The following is a 23,529-nucleotide window of genomic DNA, read 5'->3' as shown; positions in this document are numbered from 1 at the left end:
GTAAAGTCATTTAGAGCCTTTCTTCTATTGCACTCAGGTTTTATATGTTCCATATATATGTAGTACAAATGCAATTTTGTGAAAACAGATCTGCAAAAAAAATTAATAAATAATGAACAAGAAAGTATTTTTCCGTTTGAATTGTTTTACACTAGTAATTTTTTGGGTACTTTATAGCTTGCTGTTCGGTGTGAGCCAATGCTTCGTGTTGAAGGCCGTACCTTGACCTATAATGGTTTACTTTTATAAATTGTAACTTGGATGGAGAGTTGTCTCATTGGCACTCATACCACATCTTCCTATATCTATATACAATACTTTAAAAAATACCAAGGATTGGTGTAAAGATATATTGACAAATTTATAACCTACAAAGGCTACATAATAAAAAAAAAAAGAGCAAAGAGCATAATATGAAATGAGTATTTCTTAAACAGGGCTTGATATAACATTTGTGAATATAAACTTGTTGAATCATCCCATAAATTTTATATATAATATAATGCCACAAATTCTGATTTTTGTTCCTGTTTATCTATAAAAAAAAATTGTGATTGTTCATGTTGTTGTTCAATGGAAAAAATTGTAAAGATTATCATTGGAATTTCAGGATATTCTGTAAACATTTAAAATATTTTTTTTTTATTTTTGGCAAAACCCTATTTGATTTTCAATTTTCACAAAAATAAAAATTACACAAAACAATCTGTATCTTACAACAATCAACTGTCAGTGGTATTTTTAAACTCTGAGTTAATTGAAATGTTCCTTTGTCAAAAAGTTGTCTTTTACTTCATGGTATTTATTTACCTATATTTACAAAGATGTTTACCACTACAGATTTTTCCATATTTTACACAGATTTTAAATGCAAAATACAGATTGCAGTTTTTATTCACGAATGTACAGTTTCTGGTTCATTTCAGAAATTTTTTTTCACCAAAGTGCTTAAATGAATGGTGTTAGAGACCACATATAAAGCGTGATAGAAATTTCAGCGGCATTAGAACACCTCTCATTAATCATCTGTTTTACTGATCTTACAAAGTATGTAACGAAAGGTAATTTAAAATTATGAAAAGATGTCAGCAACAAATGCAGGATTTTGCATCTAATTTTTCAAAATGTATGAGGACTGAGGGCACGTCCCCAGACCCCCAGACCCCCTAGCAAGGTCACGCTGCACTACTCATTAACTGGAACTACTACTGAAAAATACTTTAATAAAATGCTTCGCAGAGCGCAGCCCGATACGACTGCAGTGGTCGAACCCTGAACAGTTGGGGCAAATTTGGACACAATATTCAAGCTTGATACTATCTGAATTTTGATTGTGATCAAATGTTTGCCATAATATAGGTTTCTGGTCAAAGATTTTACAAATCTAATGCGCAATACTGTGCAATTGAAGATTTCTTCTTGAAATTTTTCAAAAATTTGAAATTTAAAAATGTTGAAAAAAAATATGAACCGATTAAAAAATATTGGAACTCCCCCCCCCCCCCCCCCTCCCCTTTCAAACTCTTTGAATCCTCCTTGAAGCATTAACCATCAAACTCAATCCCAGTCTTTCCTTTGTAGTATGGAACCTTGTAGTACAATATTAGAGAGATCCATACACTTAAACATAAGTTATTGTCTGGAAATTTTAAAAATGTTTGTTTTGGCTTCTTTTTTGCACCTAATTCCTGCATGTTTGGGGCAATTACCCCCAAACTCAATCCCAGCCTTCCCTTAGTGATATGGAACCTTGATGTACAATGTCAGAGAGATCCATAGACTTACACACAAGCCATTGTCTGGAAGCTACAAAAATGCTTGTTTTAGGCCCCTTTTTGGCCCTTAATTCCTAATCTGTTGACACCATAACCCCCAAAATGAATCCCAACCTTGTACTTGTGGTATTAAACTTTGTGGTACAAATTCAGAGCAATTGAAATACTTACACTCAAGTTATTATCCTGAAAGTAGAAAAATGCTTGTTTTGTGTCCCTTTTGGGCTCCTAATTCATAAACGGTTGGGACAATCATCTGCCAAATAAATCCCAATCTTCCTTTTATGGTATTGAACCTTCTTAAAAATTTTTATAGAGATCCATTCACTTAAACTAAAGTTATTGTTCGGAAATCAAATGTGTTTTCAGTTGACGACAATGCAAACGATGACGACATCATAGCACTATATGAACCCATACTAAATTTTGCAGTCTTATATAAGTTGCTATTCAAAAGATAATGGAAAATTAAGCGCATATTTTAAATTTAAATTTGCTTTCAAAATTTCCAATGGACTTTGCAACCATAAAAGCCTATTTAAATACATCATAAAACTAGGCATGGGGCGAAATACATTGCAATGTAATGCATTATATTACAATTACTTTGACCAAACCATGCATTATATTACAATTACAATTACATGCATTTATCAAAGTAATGCATTATATTACAATTACTTTTGCAAAGTAATGCCTTGAATTACACATTACATTTGAAAATTTTATTAAGTGAATAGAAAAATTAAACATCTTGAAAAACAACTAAAAGTCACAAAAGATTCTAGCATATGCAGCAACTGTTCCATGAATTGAATATAAGTATACATGTAAAAAGTCTATTTAATTCGGCTTTTACAATTTTAATTTAATGTTGACTTTACTTTTATAAATATACTCTTTGTTTTTTATTTTATTTTAAATGAAATATTTAATTACTGTGAATTACTTCCCTAATTATAAAATAAACATAGACCTTAATTAATGAACAATTGTCTAAATAGTGAAAACATTGATTGTAAAACAAACTAATTAGTGTTTTATAACAAAGTTTAATTATCTTTTATTTAAGCAAGACAAGATATTCTTTGATCTTATGACAACAATACAGTTATTAGATATAAGAAGATGTGGTATGAGTGCCAATGAGACAACTCTCCATCCAAGTCAAAATTTATAAAAGTAAACCATTATAGGTCACAGTACGGTCTTCAACAGGGAGCCTTGGCTCACACCGAACAGTAAGCTATAAAGGGCCCCAAAAAATTACTAGTGTAAACCAATTCAAACAGGAAAACCAACGGTCTAATCTATATAAAAAACGAGAAACGAGAAACACTTATGAACCACATCAACAAACGACAACTACTGAACATCAGATTCCTGACTTAGGACAGGTGCAAACAAATGCAGCGGGTTTAAACGTTTTAATGGTACCAAACCTTCACCCTTTTTCTGAAACAATAGTGTAACATCACAACATAGAAAGACACACTATAAAATATCAACTGAAATAGCTTAACTCAATCAAAGGACATATTAACACCATTGAACATACACTGAACAAATAAATTTGACCTATGACACAATGTAAATACAAAATAAATAAACTAAGGGAAGAATAATAAAAGTAACATGTTATATCGGTAAGAAATGTTAAACAATTAAAGAAAAACAATATGCTGAAACAAAAATACCATCCATTTGCAATAACTTTAAACACAGGTAAATGAAAATAATTTTATTGTTAGGTATACGTGTTCAGTACCAATAGAGAAAGGAAATATTTTTACAAAATAAATAATTTTGATGTTCATAGTACGAATGCTTTTCAAATATCAATCTTTTTATGCAGGAAAATGTATGAAATAAGATGAAATAAAGAATATATTCTCATGATTAACATATTCTTAGTTAATCAAGAAATCTTAAATTTGGTTTAGTTAAAACTCCAACAATATGTTAAAGATGTGGTATGTGAAAAAAGAAATGACATGTAATGCCATGTAATGCATGAAATTACACAACTTTTTGCTAAAGTAATGCATTATATTACAATTACATGTAATGCGCAAATTGCTGCATTACACATTACATGCAATTACTTGGAAAAATGTAATGCATTACCATGCATTTACAAATTTGCATTACCCCATGCATGTATAATAAAAGTATAAAAATAGAAAATGACATCATAGTCATGACTAAAATTAGAAAACCTTGATCAGAAAAATTTAATAGTAATATCTAAAAATAAAATTCCTTTGTCAACATTAAATATAACTTCAAAAAATAAATGTACAGCTAATCACCTCAAGAGATTACAACATTTCTTTATAACAAAACCATTGTAAGGGAGGTAACTCTAATGCAAAAAATAAACCAAACCCATTTAAATACATTATTAAAGTATTAAATAAAAAATTTAAATACATCATTAAAGTATTAAATAGAAAATGACACCATAGTCATGGCTAAAAATAGAAAACCTTGATCAGCAAAATTTAATAGTAATATCTAAAAGATAAATTCCTTCATCAAACCAAACCCATTTAAGTACATCATAAAAATATTAAATAGAAAATGAAATCCTAGTCATGGCTAAAAAAAAAGAAAACCTTGATCAGCAAAATTTAATAGTAATATCTAAAAATAAATTCCTTCATCAGCATTTAATATAAGTTCTAAAAATAGATTGACAGCTAATCACCTCAAAAGAATACAACATTTCTTTATAACAAAACCATTGAGAACTTAGGATTGGTTATAGGATTTGAATTTATACTCAATATTTTGCTTTTGTGCAATACACTATGCTGTTGCCAATTGCAGCCTCCCAAAAATTAAAAAAAATACCCTCCCCCTTTTTTTTTGATTGTGTGCAATACACTATGCTGTTGCATATTGACCCCCTCCAAAATAAAAAATAAAAAAAAAATTTGTTTTACCCCCCCTAATTTAAAAAAAAAAATAAAATATGAAGAAATTTTCTTTTTAATTTCTGAAATGAGAAAAAATTGTCCCCCTCCCACAATTTCTTTTTTACCCCCCCCCCCTTTTTTTCACCTCCCCCACCCTTTTTCCAAACAACCCCCCCAAAAAAAACTCAAACAAAACAAATTTTACCCCCCCCTTTAAAAAAATGTGTATCCCCCTTTTTTTGCAAAAAAAAAATATATGAAGAAATTTTCTTTTTAATTTCTAAAATATGAAATGAGAAAAAATTATCGCCCTTCCACAATTTCTTTTTTACCACCCCTTTTTTCACCCCCCCCCCCCCCACCCTTTTTCCAAACAAAAAATTCTTTCCCTCAAGATAAGGTCATAATATCAATTCAAATTTCCATTGGAGTTTGCAACCATAATTACCCATTTAAATACATCATAAAAGTCTTAAAATAGAAAATGACATACATAACCATGGCTAAAATCAATATTCCTTTATCATCATAAATTTAATAATAACTTCTTAAATTAAATTTACAGCTAATCACCCCTCAAGACAAATACAACATTCCTTTATACATAATTTAAAACATTGTTTGTGTTTGGATTACCTCCCTTACACTGCTTTTAAATTGTTTTAATTGTACATTAACCAGGAAACCCTTGTTTTTCCCCTTTTTTTCCCCTAATTCCTAAATGGTTTGAGCCATAACCCCCCTAACCATCCCTTTGTGGTATAGAAACTTGTGTATAAATTGAGTGAGATCCATACACTTAAACACAAGTTATTGTCTGGAAACTAAATAGATGCTTATTTGGGCCTCTTCTTGGCCCCTAATTCCTAAACTGTTAGGACCATAACCCCCAAAATCAATCCCAACCTTCCTTTTGTGGTTATAAACCTTGTGTTTAAATTTCATACATTTCTATTTACTTACACTTAAGTTATTGTACGGAAACCAAGTGTCTTCAGACGACGTGATACCAATATATGACCACAAAAAATGGTTAATACAGTAGGCGTAAGGTCACAGTTCCAAATTTTCACCAAGTACCAAAATTGCACACATTTAGCAAAAATAGCTGCGAAATCTTTTTCATAGAGTCTATAAACAATTTGTATCTTTATGATTTGACACTATGCACGTCTTTCAACATAGCTAAATATATACAAATATACACAAAATGTTCACAGTATTTATATTTGATGAATTTTTCACTGGAAAAAGTAAAATCTACAGAAATGTCGTCATGCGATGCCCACAAAAAGTTAATTTTTAAAAATGAGCAATTAAAATATGTTACAGGCATCCATTTTAAAAAGAAATTAATAATAAGCATGGATTATTGTCAAATTGTAAATATTTGGAAAAATAAAATAAAAATTCAGTTATTTGATTTTACAGATGTCAATTTAGGTATGAATGCAATTTGGGTACCGGTACTCGTGAGACATTACAGAATCATTGATCATTTGGAGGTCGGTTCAAACTCATTTTTCTATGATTCAATAGGGATTTAAACTGATTTAGTTTAACTGTATACATGTAGTAAATAAATAAGGATACATCTACAAAACAAATACAGAATGGAAACTTTTGTCTGGATCATAAATAAACGTAGGTGAAAAAACCTTCAAAATAGGTGCAAATTGGGTACACTCACTTTAAACACCTCTGTATTCAGTGGCAAAAAAATTATACAAAAATCTGCCAATATACTAAAGCAAACTTGTTTTGACGTTTTCTTAATAATTTAAAGGGACAAACACCAGCTTAATAAAACATCTTATCTAAAAATAAACCTACCATGCCTTATATTTTCTGAATACATTTCATCCATGCCATTCTGAGTTTATTGCATCCCAAGCACACCTTATCTCTTCAACGTTATTTTGATCCTACAACATGAAATGAGGATATATATGGTAATTGTGTTGGCAAACATATCTACTGTGGAGTCAATTATTTTGGTGGGTACCAATTTTCCTGGATTGAGGAAAACTTTCATTTCCGTGGATATTTGATTTGGTGGTTTTGCCAAAGTCTGCATACATTCCCGTAAAAAATTTGTAATTCGTTGGACATTTGAATTCATGGTTTCCAGGTAACCATGAAACCCATGAAAATTGGTATCCAACAAATAATAATGAGTCCGCAGTAAGTCATTTAGTTTAAAGAAACCATCAACCAGCCAACTTTAATAGTCATCAAATAGTTGATACTAAACATACAGGAAAATATTAATCAAGTCTTACGATTTCTGCAATGATTATTGGTAAGATTAAATGATATTGTAATGAATGACAGATTCAGGTATTTATTGTGTTTCATTATAATAACCTCCCGTATGGAGCAGGTGCATTTGACTCCAATCTTAATTAACTAGGATAGTCAATTTTCCTACCGAAGGTCTGTGATTATGGCTTCCTCCACCAATAAAAACTGACCGACACGATATAGCACAATAGTGGTGAAAGTTGCGTTAAACACCAATCAATCAATCAATCAATCAATCAATAATAATAATCTGAATGATAGGGCAGACAACTTATTTCTCAATTGTAATAGGCACTTACATTGCTTACATCATCATCATTAGAACCTTGCATTGGTGGATAGCTATATATAGTTGATTCATTGACATTAAGGATGTTTGCTACTCTGTTTCAAAATAACAAGCCTTTTAAAAGACTGTTATAAAATGATAGTATATAAATAAAGGAACTAAAAAAGCAGAAAAAAATAAAGGGTCAGTGTGCTTATTTTCGAGATATAAGACACTGAAAATTTGGTGGGAAATGATTCTCTCTAGATTTTTCATAATTTTAACATTGTTCGCTTTTCTCTTTTAAAAACTATGAAAAAATAACAAGATTTTTGTAAGATTTTCAAATATGGCTTTTAAAACTATATGTAAAAAAAATTTGAAAAGAAAAGTAAGGGTTAGTGGACAAAATTTTTTAATTGCTAAACATGGATAAAATCAGAGGGTTCCGAAAAATCTGGCAAAAATTCAAAAACAAGAGGAGCGAACATCCTTAATACCACATATCTTTAATTTCATATTCCATTACAACACTGCTCAATCAAAAAATAATAATTCTAATAAGTTTTATCAAAATATGTTGTAATTTAATGAAACAGCTTTTCATTAGACATCAGTTAATTATAACCTTATGCACTGTAATTGGATGAAATTATGCTCTGTCCATATTCTATTAGCTTTGTAATCATTCTCTCAATCCATTATAAATCAATGGTTGTCAAAGATAGCTTTGTCTGTTGAATATATACCTAACTGGATAATGAAAAAAAACCCAACTAATTTCTATGAATTCTTTACATGAAAAAGGACAACAGATAAAAAATACTTGTTAGTGCAATTTTGAAACTCATTTAGAAAATTTGATAAAAAATATATCAAATGCTTGAAACTCTGGATGATTATAGCATTAACACATGCATTTTTTTACATGAAGATAATTCTTACAAGATAGTCCATGTCATCTTCACTCAAGGTCCAATCAAAAACTTGCATATTTTCTTTGATTCTGTTGAGTTTGGAAGACTTGGGAATGGTAATATATCCATGCTGAACACTCCATCGTATTAAAACCTGTGCAGGTGTTTTATTGTATCTATAAAGAATTTATGTATTAATAATAGTTTGACAAAAATTAACAAGATTATTATATTTCATTTAAAAATTAAATCATTTATCATTTACGTAAATAAAAAATAGGGTTGGTGGGTCATCTTTTTTTTTATGATATTCACCTTAAAATATTTTACAATTATAGCCTTTATATGAGGTCGATACGAGGTTATATATTCTAAGAGAAGCATATTAACTTAGGGCTAACTCTGTGGTTGATATGCTTCTCTAGGTCAATATAACATCATATTGACCTCAACCAAAGGCTACAATTGTCAGTGGCGGATCCAGAGGGGGGCGTAGAGGGCGTACGCCCCCCCTTTGCTTGCACTTTTTTTTTTTCTTTTTTTTTTGATAAAATGATTAATCAGACTTGACTTCGTGAACTTTGCCATTTCCCGTGTATTTAATTTTATGCGACAATTCTTTACTTATAAAGATATTTTTCTCTCGTATTTACTGTAATATATTATTGATAATGTCAAAATCATGTGATTCGCTACGGTGGAGTTGACCAGTGCGTCGAAAAAACGTCACTCAGTCATTTTGAAATTCAAATTACAGTAACACATTGCTTAGGCTGAGGATGACAAGCATGATACCTTCAAAGCGAGTAAGGATCGAGCATGAACGTATCGACTTCTATTTCACAATTCCATCAAACAGAAAGTAATACTCTATTACACTAGATGAAGATCATGAAAAAAAAAGTTCCACAGCAATATAATTTACCTACGACAACATGTTTAACCCCACACGCCCCAGCCCATTAATAACATTGCTGAATAATAATCCCTAGTCAGTAAGCTCTAGATAGATTTAAAATCTAAGGTACGGACCTTTTGATTTGAGGGGGCGTGTAGTCTCAGATATTTTAGAGAAAAAATTCTGACCCTGATTTTTGCCTTAAACAAAAATTCTGGCCGTATCTGGATTGAAAACAATACCGGTAATCTTGTCCACTTTTTTGCTGTTAGAAACAAAGATTTTCAACAGAATTATTAAGTATTAAATGAACATGATGAATGAAAAACGGGCGTAATTTTTTTGGGGCCGGGGGTTTGCATGTTGTAAATCCCATATTTGACCGGAATGTCTGTTTCTCCGAACTGATATGCTGAATACCTTTTTCAAGGCCCGACTTCAACCTGCCTGCTCGGTGTGGCCTTTATGTCTCCATTTGTCGACCGTCATTCACAACTTCGTTGTCATTTCACTCTCACTCGTAGCCTTTGGTTGATTTGGAACCCCTCACTTCTCTTGTTGGGTGAAACATTTCAACCAAACATTTGGATAAAAATTGCTAGTTTGTCTTTGTTCGTGTCTGTTGTATTGTAAATTTCATTGAATGGCCGTATATCTTGTTTTCAACAAGAAATCTGTGAGGTTATGCTAACTAACCTTACAACAAACGAGAATTTTCCATGTCGATGTCCATTTTTTACTGACAGATCCCACATTAAATATATTAGTACATAGCTTTGGATCCATTGAATCATTTTATAATAGACAATTAATAGGGAAAATACGGCATCAAAAATGTCCAACCCTTACACTTTAACTATAAAATATACATGCCCCATGTCAGGAACCGTTAAAAAAGTGCATTTTACACTTATTTTATGTTTTTAGCCAAAAATAGGTCCTAAAAAACTTTACATACTCCGCCCCCCCTTTCCAAAATCCTGCATCCGCCCCCGATTGTTATATTATTAATCAACAACTAACACATGAACAATGTAAAATTGGGGATTTCTAGAATGTATTTTTTGTGACATGCTGTATGCCCTGTGCAATATGACGTTTTAGACCCGTGAAAAGCTAAACACAACAGTATTGCGTGCAAACTGAGTAAATACAAATGTACATGAGATCAAGTTTTAAAGAATCAAAAATCCTTAGAAATAATCAATTACTAATATGATATCTTAGCGTATGATTCTTAATGATACTCGTTTCACTTTTTCCCAGATAGTAAGTATTCTTCGTATAAATTTAAATGACACTCCTATCTCCGATGTATGTTAGGATGAAACAATTTAATGACTACAAATTAAATAACCAGATACTGTGAATTCATTTCTTTTCGTGGGTATCTATTTTTCGTGGATTGAGGAAAACTTGTATTTTTCGTGGATATTTGATATTTTGGTTTAACCAATCTCTGCATACAAAACATATGAAAAGTTTGTAATTCATTGAACATTTGAATTTGTGGTTCACTAGGACCCACGCAACTCACGAAAATTGGTCTCGAACGAATAATAATGAATCCACAGTACTGTAAATACAGGAATTATTGCGTGCACTTATTATTGGGATTTTCTTAAAATGTAAGAAAGTGCAAGATTAATTATTGCGATTTCTGAAAAATCAGCATACCAATACATGTTTCAAATTCGGAATGCTAGTTATTATTTCGATACACATCAAGTGACATTATTCCTATTAATAAACACCTCACAATTAATGGTCATGATAAACATGCTTTTGAGCAAATTGTGAAGTCAAAACTAACGCTCATGTTTGACTTGGAAGTTCTTGAAATTTCATTTCTAAAAAAATTAAAATATCTAAACTTTCATGAATGACCAACATAATTTTGAATTTGACTGTAAATTAAAAAAAAAATTTATAAGAAAATTAAATGATATCAAATTTACTGAGTAGTACAAAAAATAGGGGAATTATTGAAAATTGCATGAATTTATTTCATATATTTTATATTGACAGCTTAAAGAAATTCAATACAAATAACATAGATGCAGAATAACTTACTTTTTGGCAAGATCACAGATTTGTTGGTTCTTCAACATTTTGCTTTTCACTAAAGGGGAATAACCCATTACAGTTATGTTATACTTTTTACAATAATCAGTTATCTCCTTTGGCTGAAGCCATGGGTGCAGTTCAATCTGATTAAGTGATGGGATTGGTAATCCTGCATTTCTGAGACCTTCTAAGTGATGAATATTGAAATTGGAAACCCCAACTGACCTACAAAAAAAAAAACTATAAATATGTAAATCATTGGTGTTGATGGCAGAACTTTTGATTGTATCTTTTAAATTTTCTTTTTGGTTGACTCAGGGTGATTTAGTGGTTGGCATTGTTCATTGCTGAAAATCCAGTGTTTTCCATTCGGCATTTAAACCGGGTGTGCAGACCACCTTCTTTTGAAAGCCGACCACCTTTCCATTTTAGGAGGTGGTCGGCTTTTTTTCAAATTCCGGATTTTTTTTGGTTCCGCACCGTAAAAGTTTAGATTTTAATCGCGCCTCGCTGATTCGTTTTCATTGACAAAATGGCCGATTGTCAAATTTCAATGTTTTCTTTTATTAATCGGGGAAGAGAAAGGCAGATGACGATGGTGTTAAGGAAAATTCTAGGCCAAATTAGTCAACTTAAACAAATAGTTGTACTGAAATTGTTGAAATTGAAAAAACAAAGCATCAAAACAACGGAAAAGGCACGCAAGCAAGGATAAATATGAACAGGACTTAAAATTGTTAATCGTCACAGAGGAAGAACATGACTGTTCTGTGTGCCAAAAATACAGCACTAAAGCGAAGAACTAGACAGAAACTTGGATCGAAAGGCCATGTATTCGCAGGAGGAGGAATCCTGCAAAAGCCATCTGCTATCAAAGATGCACAAAACTATTAAATTTGTCAAATGAAAGGCTAGCAGTGATAGCAGAAGAACAAGGACTTCTATTTATTTTTGTTCAAATCCATTAAAAGTGAATACAATAGTAATACTTCTTTTTGTGACCCCTACCCACAGTACAAAAAAAACCCGGTTGGAAATGTTGAAAAAAAAACCCGGTTGCAAGTGTTTTTTTCAAAACACCCACCTTACCTTAGTGAAAAAAGGAGAACACTGAAATCTTATGTTGTCCTCTAGATGTCTATAGGTTTTTTTACAATGTGTTGCTGTTTCATTGATCTTTTCACATCTTTTTTTATTCCCTTACACGTTGCTCTGCATCTGGCAACAACTATGATATAATACTGTCTCTTCTTATGGAGGTTATATGTAGTCCTCAACTTTGTTCATTATATTAGCCTGTGAATGTATTTGAATTAACTTTAAATGCACTGACTTATCAAATAATTGAAAATACCAGTCAGAATTTTATTTTCCAAGTTTGATGAAAATCTACCAAGAATTTCAGTTTTCACCTTTTTGTAAAGTTTTTGACACCCAACATCCCTTCATCATGACACACTCACTTGAAATTTAAAATCTGTTTTATTTTAAGAAAATCTTTTGGATTAATCTTTAAAAAAAAAAGTTTATTGTAGTTTACTACAAAGTTGTGGTCAGACAGAAGTTGAAATTTAGTAAACATGTTCATTACTACCGTAGAAAGGCTTGTATAGTCCGCGGTTTTTTACCCTGGGAATGAAATTGATGGAAGGGGTGCAGACTATGCAGTACTATAGGATTTCATGACATTTTTTTCCAGTGTTGGGATACAATATTGAATGAGGTTTGACCAACGTCCGACAAGTAAACAGAAATTTCATGTGTTGTCAATGTTATACTGTATCTTTGATTACTCTTTGTATAATAAAAAAATTAAATTAACAATCTAACAATGTTGACTTAGTAATTTGCATAAAATTCAGCCTTTGATAAATGTCTGGTATGTTTCGGATTTGGTAAAATTTGTGTCATTACATCTTAACTGTGTACCTGAATCCTGAATATCAATGAACGATGCAACCTTGAATCATAAAATCATAATAGTCAAGTTGAAACCAAGTTACAATCTTCCCAAGATCGATGATTTTGTTTAATGTTATTCGCATGTGTAACAAGTAAACCACGATGCGCCATTTTAAAAGTGTGGAAGTAAAGTATCAACAATTTTCGTATTCTGACTTTTTGTGTATAACTCGAACTTATCGGCGTAAATAAATCAAAAACTGATATTTTTTAATTGTAAATCGTAACCATAAATACTGAAAGTGTAAACCGGAAAGTAATGGAATTTTTCATACGAAACTATATTTCCAGGTGAAAGGTCATATTGTGCAGGTGTGTCGTCTTGCATGTATGAGTTTACGGGTTTGTGTGTAACGCAATTAAATAACCATGTCAACTTTTGACAAGTGATGCATGTAATACAATAACTTGGGGCAGTTCTTCAAATCAATAAAAAGAAATGATAAGATTAAAGAGTTAAAATATTTTAATGAGGTCTTATCAATTTTTTTAAACATCAAACATAACAATACAAAGGTATATCAGAATATGATGCACTATTAAAGTTTATAATAAGATCAGACAATTTGTAATATAATATAATGCACTATTAAAGTTATGATAATACAATCTAGCTTAATGTCACAATAGCACTAAAATGTTTTAATGATTAAAAACCATCAAAAGATTATTTGCCTTCGTCACGGAATATGGCAAAGATGTCTCTCAAGGCAGCCAGTGGCATGTCGTCATCTTCATCTTCATCATAGTAGTAGATGTCTCTGTCATCTTCTAGTTCTTCATCTTCTTCACCTTCATCTTCTGTTGGTGGAGTGGAAGCTTGGACGTGTTCTTCCCATACCATGTCGTCTTCGGATCCATCAAGGGCATTAGAAATTGTGCATTTCTTGAAAGATCTGATGATGATTTGAGGGTCAAGTTCCTCCCATGCCTCTACTATCCAGGAACAGATGACTGGCATTTCTGGCTTGCGCATTCTACCAGTGTTGGTGAATGAATGGTCATCTCAGCTGATCCAGGCATTCCATTTCTGTCGAAGTGCGACCTTCCTTGGCTTGTTGATGCTTACGTCAAGGGGTTGTAAAATACTTGTCATACCACGTATTTTACCCATCGTCTGGTAATGACAATTCGAAGGTATGATTGTTAAAATTTAACATTTCTTTATATACCAAAAGGGATAAGCTTGGTTTTTACAGTCTGAGTTGAATTCATTTTCGATCTTAAATGTTTGATCTTTAATTTTCTTTTGTTTAATAGCATACCAAATATTTATTTTTAGAATGTTGAAAAGTTTATTGGCTTGGGCAAGCTACGACTTACAATGATATCAAAAGTGATAAGCCGATAGTTAAATGTACATGATTGAATTAATCAACATTAATAACATGCATACAGTTCTTACTTTCATTGTTTGGGACTTTAAATCAATTAGTAAAGAATGATATTCTGAAAGAAGATTTAATTGAGCAAATAAACAAATCTTTTGAAGACTGTTAAAATAGATTAAATACATATCTTTAAAGTTCTCTTTCACAAACTTATCATAATTTTATATTAATTATCGATCTTTTAACAACAATGATTACTTTCTTGCCGGTCTTTAAAAAAGATTCAAAACATATCTTTAACGATCCCATTCAAAAACTATTCATAAGTTTATACTAACTATCGATCTTTTTAACAACAATACTTACTATCTTGCCGATCTCACCATAAACCAAAAAAAAAAAATATAAAAAAATACCGCAAATTCGGCAGTTTCCGTCATTGTTCTCGGACCCGATCTTGTCAAAAGTTGTGGGGACTATACAAGCGAACTAGACTTTTTCCGCGATATTTGGGGATGGAAAGGGGGTGCAGACTATACACAAATGCGGACAATACACGGCCGTATACGGTATATGAAATTTTTTTAAATATATGCCAAATTAGGTTTTCATGGAAGTGTGAGCACATATCCTTGTGTACTTATACCTATCTGTAAATATGATGTTTAGTTGATTTTTGAATGGGATATATTTACCCTGAAAAGGGACATAATTCCTTATAGAGATTGTAACTAAGGACCTCAGTCATTAAAAGATATATTAACCAGATTCTAGATATCCAATGTAAGAATTTCTGACATTTTGAATTTTCCAAGTGACAAATACACTGGCACTGGTCAGTCTCTACCTAAAATCATAAGTATTTCAAACAACAGATAACCTGACCAAACCTTGTTTCTTCAGTTCCAACATAGCTTTGTAAGTCTCTACATTCCTTCCCTCTCTTGGTCCATGAATCAGAAACAGGTCTATATAATCTATATCTAACCTGAAATTACAAATCCCAAATGTATAAAACATCACAAATAAAACTCTCAAAACACAGGCCATGATAAACTTGATGAAAAGTTCTCATTTTGGGTGCAAAATGTTGCAGGTAGGTTGATTTTATTACAAGTTCAATTGCTAATTGACTCACTTGGCATTTGACTTATATGCCGATACAACAAGTATACAACATGAAGCAAATTAAAGTAACTATATATCACCATACTGCCCTAAACAATGAGCAAAACCGATACCATATAGTCAACTATAAAAGGCCCCAACATGACAAAATGTGAAACAATATAAAAAAAAAAAACACAAAGGGATTGATTTATGACAAAACAAAAAACAAATAATTCAGCAACCAACAGAAACCACTAAAATACATTTTCCTGACGTCACTTGGGACAATCACATATAGAATGTAGTTAGTTAAACATGTTTGTGAGCACTCAACCCTCTACCTAACCTGGGACAGTGTTGTAAGAGCACAACATAAGATCAAGGTCATTTCGCAAAACACTTGGTGAATTTTCAGAGAATGATAGTGATTTCAGGCATTTCATTACAAACATCTCAATATAAAAATATGAAGATGTGGTATGATTGCCTATGGGACGACTCTCCAACAGAGACCAAATGACAGAATTTAACAACTATAGGTCACTGTACTGCCTTCAACAATGAGCAAAACCCATTCTGCATAGTAAGCTATAAAAGGCCCTGAAATGACAAAATTTAATGTAAAACAATTCAAACGAGAAAACTAATGGCATGATTAATGTACAAAACAAGGAATGTAAACAATTATGATATACAGCAGCAACGACAACCACTGAATTACAGGCTCCTGACTTGGGACAGGCACAAACAGAATATAGCTTTTAAAACATGTTTGCTATGTATATTTGATAAGTATACTGGTATTTCAGAAATGTTTGTGATTATTGCTTTAAAAGCACTGGGATAAGTTTCAGGAAAAAAACAAACTTCAAATATTGTGTGTTAAAAATACAGCATTTCCTGAATTGCAATAAAAAATCTCACATTTTTTAACCATTGTTTCTAAAATGGCAAAAATAAATGGAGGCAAACTTTCTGCATTAACAGAATATCACAGTTATTCATTCAACAATGGCAAGATAAATGCTTAATTCTGTTTCCTTTCATGTACTGTAACTTTATTTTTTTCGCAAGTTTTACTTAGATACAAACAAAAGAAGCTAAAACCCTTCCATGACGTATTATTTCACATAAGAATCCTCTCTGAAGGTCAAGTCTACAAGTGTTGCTTAGTTCCAATAAAGGACTATAACTCTGTCTATTCAACATTTTTTTCCCTCTATACTCAGGTTTACAAATGAATATAAACAAAGGAATATAACATGAATAAATCATTATAGCTCCCTTTAATATGTTTTACCTAACTAAACTTCTCTGTAAACCCTGAATACAGGCATCATGTCCATTCTGCCATTGTTTGGTTACTATAAATAGATCTTTCCTATCTTTACCGCTTATAGCTATGCCTTTACCAACATCTTCCTCGTTTCTGCAATACATAAGTATTTTCCTTTATTTCAAACTTAATGAATGAATATAATTTGGAAATATTAACACTATAATGAGTAGACAATATCTTGGAAGACCATAACTGTTATTCAAAGGGTATTTACAAACAAGATAATGCCCTCCATGTCATGCAAAGAATACAAATTTTCAACCAGTAAATGACTGCCCAGCAAATATAAAAATCCCAACACAGTACAAATCAACATTATAAAATTCCAGACCAAATATTCAAACATTTCTTAATACAGAAGCCAGTTTGTAATAAAATTTACAGAAAGACAATTGCAGTATACCTGTCCACCAATTATGTTTGGGACAGTATGATATTCTTAGACTATTAATTGCTAGTACTTGAATTAAAGTTTGAAATTACCATCATAATCTTAAATGCAATCTGAAATATCTGATCATAACAAATTTGATGTCTTTTTAAGATTTTAAGTGAATTTTTTAGAGATATTTCTCTGGCCATGAATTCATTATTGTTCTGATTCATAGCCAATGACCAATCCAGTACTGTTTAGTGACTTTCTAGACAATTTAAACGTATTTGTTGTTCTCCGCGGATATTAAATACTAAATAAACTAGAGGCTCCAAGGGTGCCTGTGTCGTTCACGTGATATTATTGTTTACAATTGATGCATGAAATAATGCAACCATTATACTTTTTGCTTTAGTTTCAGAGATATAAGACAAAAACTGCATTTTACCCCTATGTTCAATTTTTAGCCATGTCGGGCCATGTTGGTTGGCAGGCAGGGTCATCGGACACATTTTTTAAACTAGATACCCTAATGATGATTGTGGCCAAGTTTGGTTAAATTTGTCTCAGTAGTTTCAGAGGAGAAGTATTTTGTAAAAGATTACAAAAATTTACAAAAAATTGTTAAAAATTGACTTTAAAGGGCAATAACTCCTTAAGAGGTCAATCAACAATTTTGGTCACGTTGACTTATTTGTAGAACTTACTTTGCTGAACATTATTGTTGTTTACAGTTTATCTCTATCTATAATAATATTCAAGATAATAACCAATAAAATGCTTCGCTGGGCGCAGCTTGATACGACCACAGAGGTCGAACCCTGAACAGTTGGGGCAAGTATGGACACAACATTCAAGCTTGATACAGCTCTGAATTTGGATTGTGATTAAATATTTGACACAGCATAGGATTCTGACACAAAAAGAATGTGGTCTAAGAACTTGAATTTTTTTAATTTACCTATTATGGTCCAATGTCCAAAATCAAAATACATGGTAAGATTCAGCATATCAAAGAACCCCATATATTCAATTTTTGTTGAAATCAAACAAAGTTTAATTTTGGACCCCAACTTGGACAAACTTGAAAACTGGGTCCATAATCAAAAATCTAAACACATGTTTAGATTCAGCATATCAAAGAACCCCAAGAATTCAATTTTTGTTAAAATTAAACTAAGTTTAATTTTGGACCCTTTGGACCTTAATGTAGACCAATTTAAAAAATGCGACCAAAAATAAAAAATCTAAAAACACGGTTAGATTTGGCATATCAAAGAACCCCAATAATTCAATTTTTGATGAAATCAAACAAAGTTTAATTTTGGACCCTTTTGACCTCAATATGAACCAATTTGATAGCGGGCCCACAAATAAAAAATCTAAATACATGGTTAGATTCAGCATATCAAAGAAACCCATATATTCAATTTTTGTTGAAATCAAACAAAGTTTAATTTTGGACCCCAATTTGGACCAACTTGAAAACTGGGCCAAAAATCTAAAATCTAAATACATGTTTAGATTTAGCTTATCAAAGAACCCCATATATTCAATTTTTGTTGAAATCAAACAAAGTTTAATTTTGGACCCCAACTTGGACAAACTTGAAAACTGGGCCCATAATCAAAAATCTAAACACATGTTTAGATTCAGCATATCAAAGAACCCCAAGAATTCAATTTTTGTTAAAATCAAACTAAGTTTAATGTTGGATCCTTTGGACCTTAATGTAGACCAATTTAAAAAACAGGACCCAAAATTAAAAATCTAAATACACGGTTAGATTTGGCATATCAAAGAACCCCAAATAATTCAATTTCTGATGAAATCAAACAAAGTTTAATTTTGGACCCTTTTGACCTTAATATGAACCAATTTGATAGCGGGGTCCACAATTAAAAAATCTAAATACATGGTTAGATTCAGCATATCAAAGAACCCCATATATTCAATTTTTGTTGAAATCAAACAAAGTTTAATTTTGGACCCCAATTTGGACCAACTTGAAAACTGGGCCAAAAATCAAAAATCTAAATACATGTTTAGATTCAGCATATCAAAGAACCCCATATATTCAATTTTTGTTTAAATCAAACAAAGTTTAATTTTGGACTCTTTGGACCTTAATGTAGACCAATTTGAAAACTGGACCCAAAATAAAAAATCTAAATACACGGTTAGATTCGGCATAACAAATAAATAAATGTGGTCAAAGATTTTACAAATCTAATGCGCCATACTGTGCAAATAAAGATTACTTCTTGAAATTTTTCAATATTTGAAATTTGAAAAAAAAATAATATTTGAAGAATAATTCTTTTTAATTTCTGAAATCTGAAATAAGAAAAAAATGACCCCCCACAATTTCTTTTTACCCCCCCTCCCCTTTTTTTCCCCCAAAAAATTCTTTCCCTCAAGATATGGTCATAATCTCAATTCAAATTTCCAATGGAGTTTGCAACCATAATTACCCATTTAATTTTACCATAGTGCTAACTTAATCTATTTTATAATAGAATTTAAAATATAGTGTCAAATCTTTCATATGGATTTTTTTGTAAAAAAAAAGATGCAACATTTGCAGATATTTTTACTGGTCTTCCTTTATAAATATGCATTTCTTTAAACATAATTTAAAAGCAGTGTAAGGGAAGTAACCAAAACGTTGTATTTGGATTACCTCCCTTACACTGTTTTAAATTATCTTAATTGTTCATTAACCATTACTTTATACATAATTTAAAAGCAGTGTAAGGGAGATAATTTCAATGATGCATTTGATTTATCTCCCTTACACTGCTTTAAATTATGTTTTGTACTAAAGTATTTGTCCATTAACCAGGACAACCTTGTTTTTCCCCCTTTTTTGCCCCTAATTCCTAAACAGTTTGAGCCATAACCCCCCAAAGCAAATTCATACCATCCCTTTGTGGTATGGAAACTTGTAGTATAATTTCAGAGAGATCCATACACCGTTCCACAGTTATTGCCTGGAAACTAGAAAATGCTTATTTTTTGCCCCTTTTTGGTCCCTAATTCCTTAACTGTTGGTACCATAACCCCTAAAATCAATCCCCACCTTCCTTTTGTGGTATTGAACCTTATGGTAAAATTTCAGAGAGATCCATTCACTTAAACTAAAGTTAGAGTGCGAAAACCAATGTGTCTTCGGACGACGATACCGGACGACGACGACAACGACGACGCCAACGTCATACCAATATATGACCGCAAAAAATAATTTTTTGCGGTCTTATAAAAACTGCAAAATTTCCTTAAAATTACTAATTCAGGGGCAGCAACTCAACAACAGGTTGTCTGATTCATCTAAAAATTTCAGGGCAGATAGGTCTCAACCTGATGAACATTTTTACTTGCTGTCAGATTTACTCTAAATGCTTTAGTTTCAGAGATATAAGACAAAAACTGCATTTTACCCCTATGTTCTATTTTTAGCCATGGTCGCCATGTTGGTTGGCAGGCAGGGTCATCGGACACATTTTTTAAACTAGATACCCTAATGATGATTGTGGCCAAGTTTGGTTAAATTTGTCTCAGTAGTTTCAGAGGAGAAGATTTTTGTAAAAGATTACAAAAATTTACGAAAAATTGTTAAAAATTGACTTTAAAGGGCAATAACTCCTTAAGGGGTCAATCAACAATTTTGGTCATGTTGACTTATTTGTAGCACTTACTTTGCTGAACATTATTGTTGTTTACAGTTTATCTCTATCTATAATAATATTCAAGATAATAACCAAAAACTGCAAAATTTCCTTAAAATTACTAATTCAGGGGCAGCAACTCATGATCAACAACAGGTTGTCTTGATTCATCTGAAAATTTCAAGGCAGATAGGTCTCAACCTGATGAACATTTTTACCTGCTGTCAGATTTACTCTAAATGCTTTAGTTTCAGAGATATAAGCCAAAAACTGCATTTTACCCCTATGTTCTATTTTTAGCCATGGCGGCCATGTTGGTTGGCAGGTGGGGTTGTCGGACACCTTTTTTAAACTAAGTACCCCAATAATGATTTCGGCCAAGATTTACTCTAAATGCTTTAGTTTCAGTGATTTAAGCCAAAAACTGCATTTTACCCCTATGTTCTATTTTTAGCCATGGCCGCCATGTTGGTTGGCAGGCGGGGTTGTCGGACACATTTTTTAAACTAAATACCCCAATAATGATTTCAGCCAAGTTTGGTTAAATTTGGCCCAGTAGTTTCAGAGGAGAAGATTTTTGTAAAAGTTAGCGACGAAGGATGACGATGGCCAATGGACGACGGACAACGGACGCCAAGTGATCGGAAAAGCTCACTTGGCCTTTTAGGCCAGGTGAGCTAAAAATTATTTCTGATCTGTACTCAAGTTGCTGCAACAAATACATGCCAGAAAAAGTTAATATGACTTACTAATCTTTTAATTTGTTCAGTTTTGTATGATCAGTTCAAAGCAAAATGGCAGTTCTACTTCAAAAACTTGTTAAAAGTAATATAAGTAGTGAGATCTTGTCTTTTCAAGTTAAATAAAAAAAACATTAAAATTAATAGTGCTACCAAAAATGTGTATTATTTTGAATTTTGATATATTTTATCAGATGGTTTTTCTTTCAAGTAAGCTCAAACGTTTGTATTGCAATGCATCATTCCTTTAGGAAACTGCTTTATCCCAAATTATGTGAAAAAAAACTCTTCACTGAGGAATATTTCAGCAAAAAAGATGCCTGTTTCATCGGAATAGGAAAAGAGACATCAGTCGAACAGCAAAAAACATTTTTCTTAGGCATATCTCAATAGTTGTTCAATGCCTCAGAGGTCTTGTGGTATCGTGATTGCCTCGGGAGCAGACGGTCTTGGGTTGGAAACCAAGCAAGATCAAAACAAAGACTTCAAAATATAAATCTGACTCAGTGTGTAGGTCTTGTATAAAGTAGGGATTATATTCATATCACATTATCATGTTCTTGTCCTGAATATGCATTTGAAGCTAAACAACCATCCAGTCATCAAAAGTTGTTTAGTTTTTTTTTAAAAGAAAGGATACTCTATATGTTTTACCCATATCTCTGAGCAGTATCAATCATTCTGTATCCCTGTTCAATGGCATATGAAACTGCTTGTGAACACTCATTTGTCCATGCTGTTCCCAGACCAAGCAGAGGCATTGCAACTCCATCGTTTAAATTGATAATAGAGTCAATACTGGTTGCCATGGTAACCATTTCTTCCAAGCTGAATGTCTAAAATAAAGAAAAGACAAATTATAGGGGAGATAATTATACTTTCTGTAAGAATTTTCTTTCTTTTTTTCGTTGTACATTGTACTACCTTTTGTTTACTTTAATCTTGTTTTTTGTGATACTAATGCAATGCTATAACATTCTGTCTTTTTCAGTTGTCTCCATTTTCATGAATAATGGATATTATTTGATTATTTTCAAACTGGTTTGGTTAAAAAAAACTTGGCAGTCAGCATCATAAGAAGAGTAATGTGTTAAAACAAAGACAATGCAAAAAAAGTATAGCATCGGCTGAAAACATACACTTACATGACTTACTTACAGGTATTTCACTATGTCTTCCACAATTGCTAATTCTTTTGAATAGACATGGTTAAAATGAAATATATATGATAGCTGTCATATTATAGAATTGAAACAACTTCTTTTAGAGAACCGACTATTATATTTAATTTCTCCCCTTCCTGGAAAATATAAATGATCTACTGAAATATAGAGAAATGGTGAAAGACATAAAATTCCCTAGTAATTCTTAAGTAGAAATGTTATCTTATATTTGGATTTTGACACTACACATTGTCTTGTATTTAAGTATTTTTAGAACTACACCATTCCGAATAAATTCAACTATAATGCTGAAATTTTTTTTATATTAAAGCAATGAACAGTTTTTCTAATTTAAATTTCATCCACTGCTTTAATTAAAGTTACTACAATAAGTAATTTATACTACAAAGAAAGGTGAATAGCTGGTACAAAAAATGTACCAAATTATTGGTATGTTTATTTGACATATATATTTGAGTCAATAAATTCTGTTGAAAATGACTTTTGGGAAAGACCTAATTAGACTCTTCTATGAAGTTTGCATGAAAATGTAAAGTCTTTGACTTATTGATTGCACATTAATTCTTCTTCTTTTTAACTTTTTCTTGGGAATGCTTGTGTCAATCAGGAATGCGTTTAGTCATTTCAATATATTCGTGCTTTAATTGTTGACCATTTAGTTACTGTCTTGTT

At 31.7% G+C, this 23,529-nt stretch overlaps 1 protein-coding gene across 1 annotated transcript; it reads right to left on the bottom strand.

Moving 5' to 3' along the window:
- Positions 1-22,500, bottom strand: LOC127718735 (glyoxal reductase-like). The gene is made up of 7 exons (XM_052224790.1): positions 22,328-22,500; positions 16,854-16,982; positions 15,324-15,431; positions 11,157-11,375; positions 8,214-8,361; positions 6,530-6,621; positions 1-90 (listed from the first exon to the last, which is right to left on the bottom strand). The coding sequence occupies exons 1-6, from the start codon at positions 22,489-22,491 to the stop codon at positions 6,556-6,558; spliced, it is 834 nt and encodes a 277-aa protein (XP_052080750.1). The 5' UTR covers positions 22,492-22,500; the 3' UTR covers positions 1-90; positions 6,530-6,555.
- Between the last annotated feature and the right edge of the window lie 1,029 nt (positions 22,501-23,529).

Source organism: Mytilus californianus, unplaced genomic scaffold (assembly GCF_021869535.1).
Source record: "Mytilus californianus isolate M0D057914Y unplaced genomic scaffold, xbMytCali1.0.p SCAF_10, whole genome shotgun sequence".
Classification (NCBI taxonomy): domain Eukaryota; kingdom Metazoa; phylum Mollusca; class Bivalvia; order Mytilida; family Mytilidae; genus Mytilus; species Mytilus californianus.
The sequence above is the reverse complement of the archived record's forward strand: the minus strand, read 5'-3'. Positions and strand labels throughout refer to the sequence as shown.

What these genes read in the sequence shown, in the direction of transcription:
- LOC127718735 (XM_052224790.1), bottom strand. Translation starts at nt 22,491, where the DNA reads ATGGTTACCATGGCAACCAGTATTGACTCTATTATCAATTTAAACGAT. An exon ending in TTACAGAGAAGTTTAGTTAG is followed by an intron (nt 15,432 to 16,853) that starts GTAAAACATATT and finishes TTGTAATTTCAG; the next exon opens with GTTAGATATAGATTATATAG. An exon ending in AAGATGACATGGACTATCTT is followed by an intron (nt 6,622 to 8,213) that starts GTAAGAATTATC and finishes TTCATGTTGTAG; the next exon opens with GATCAAAATAACGTTGAAGA.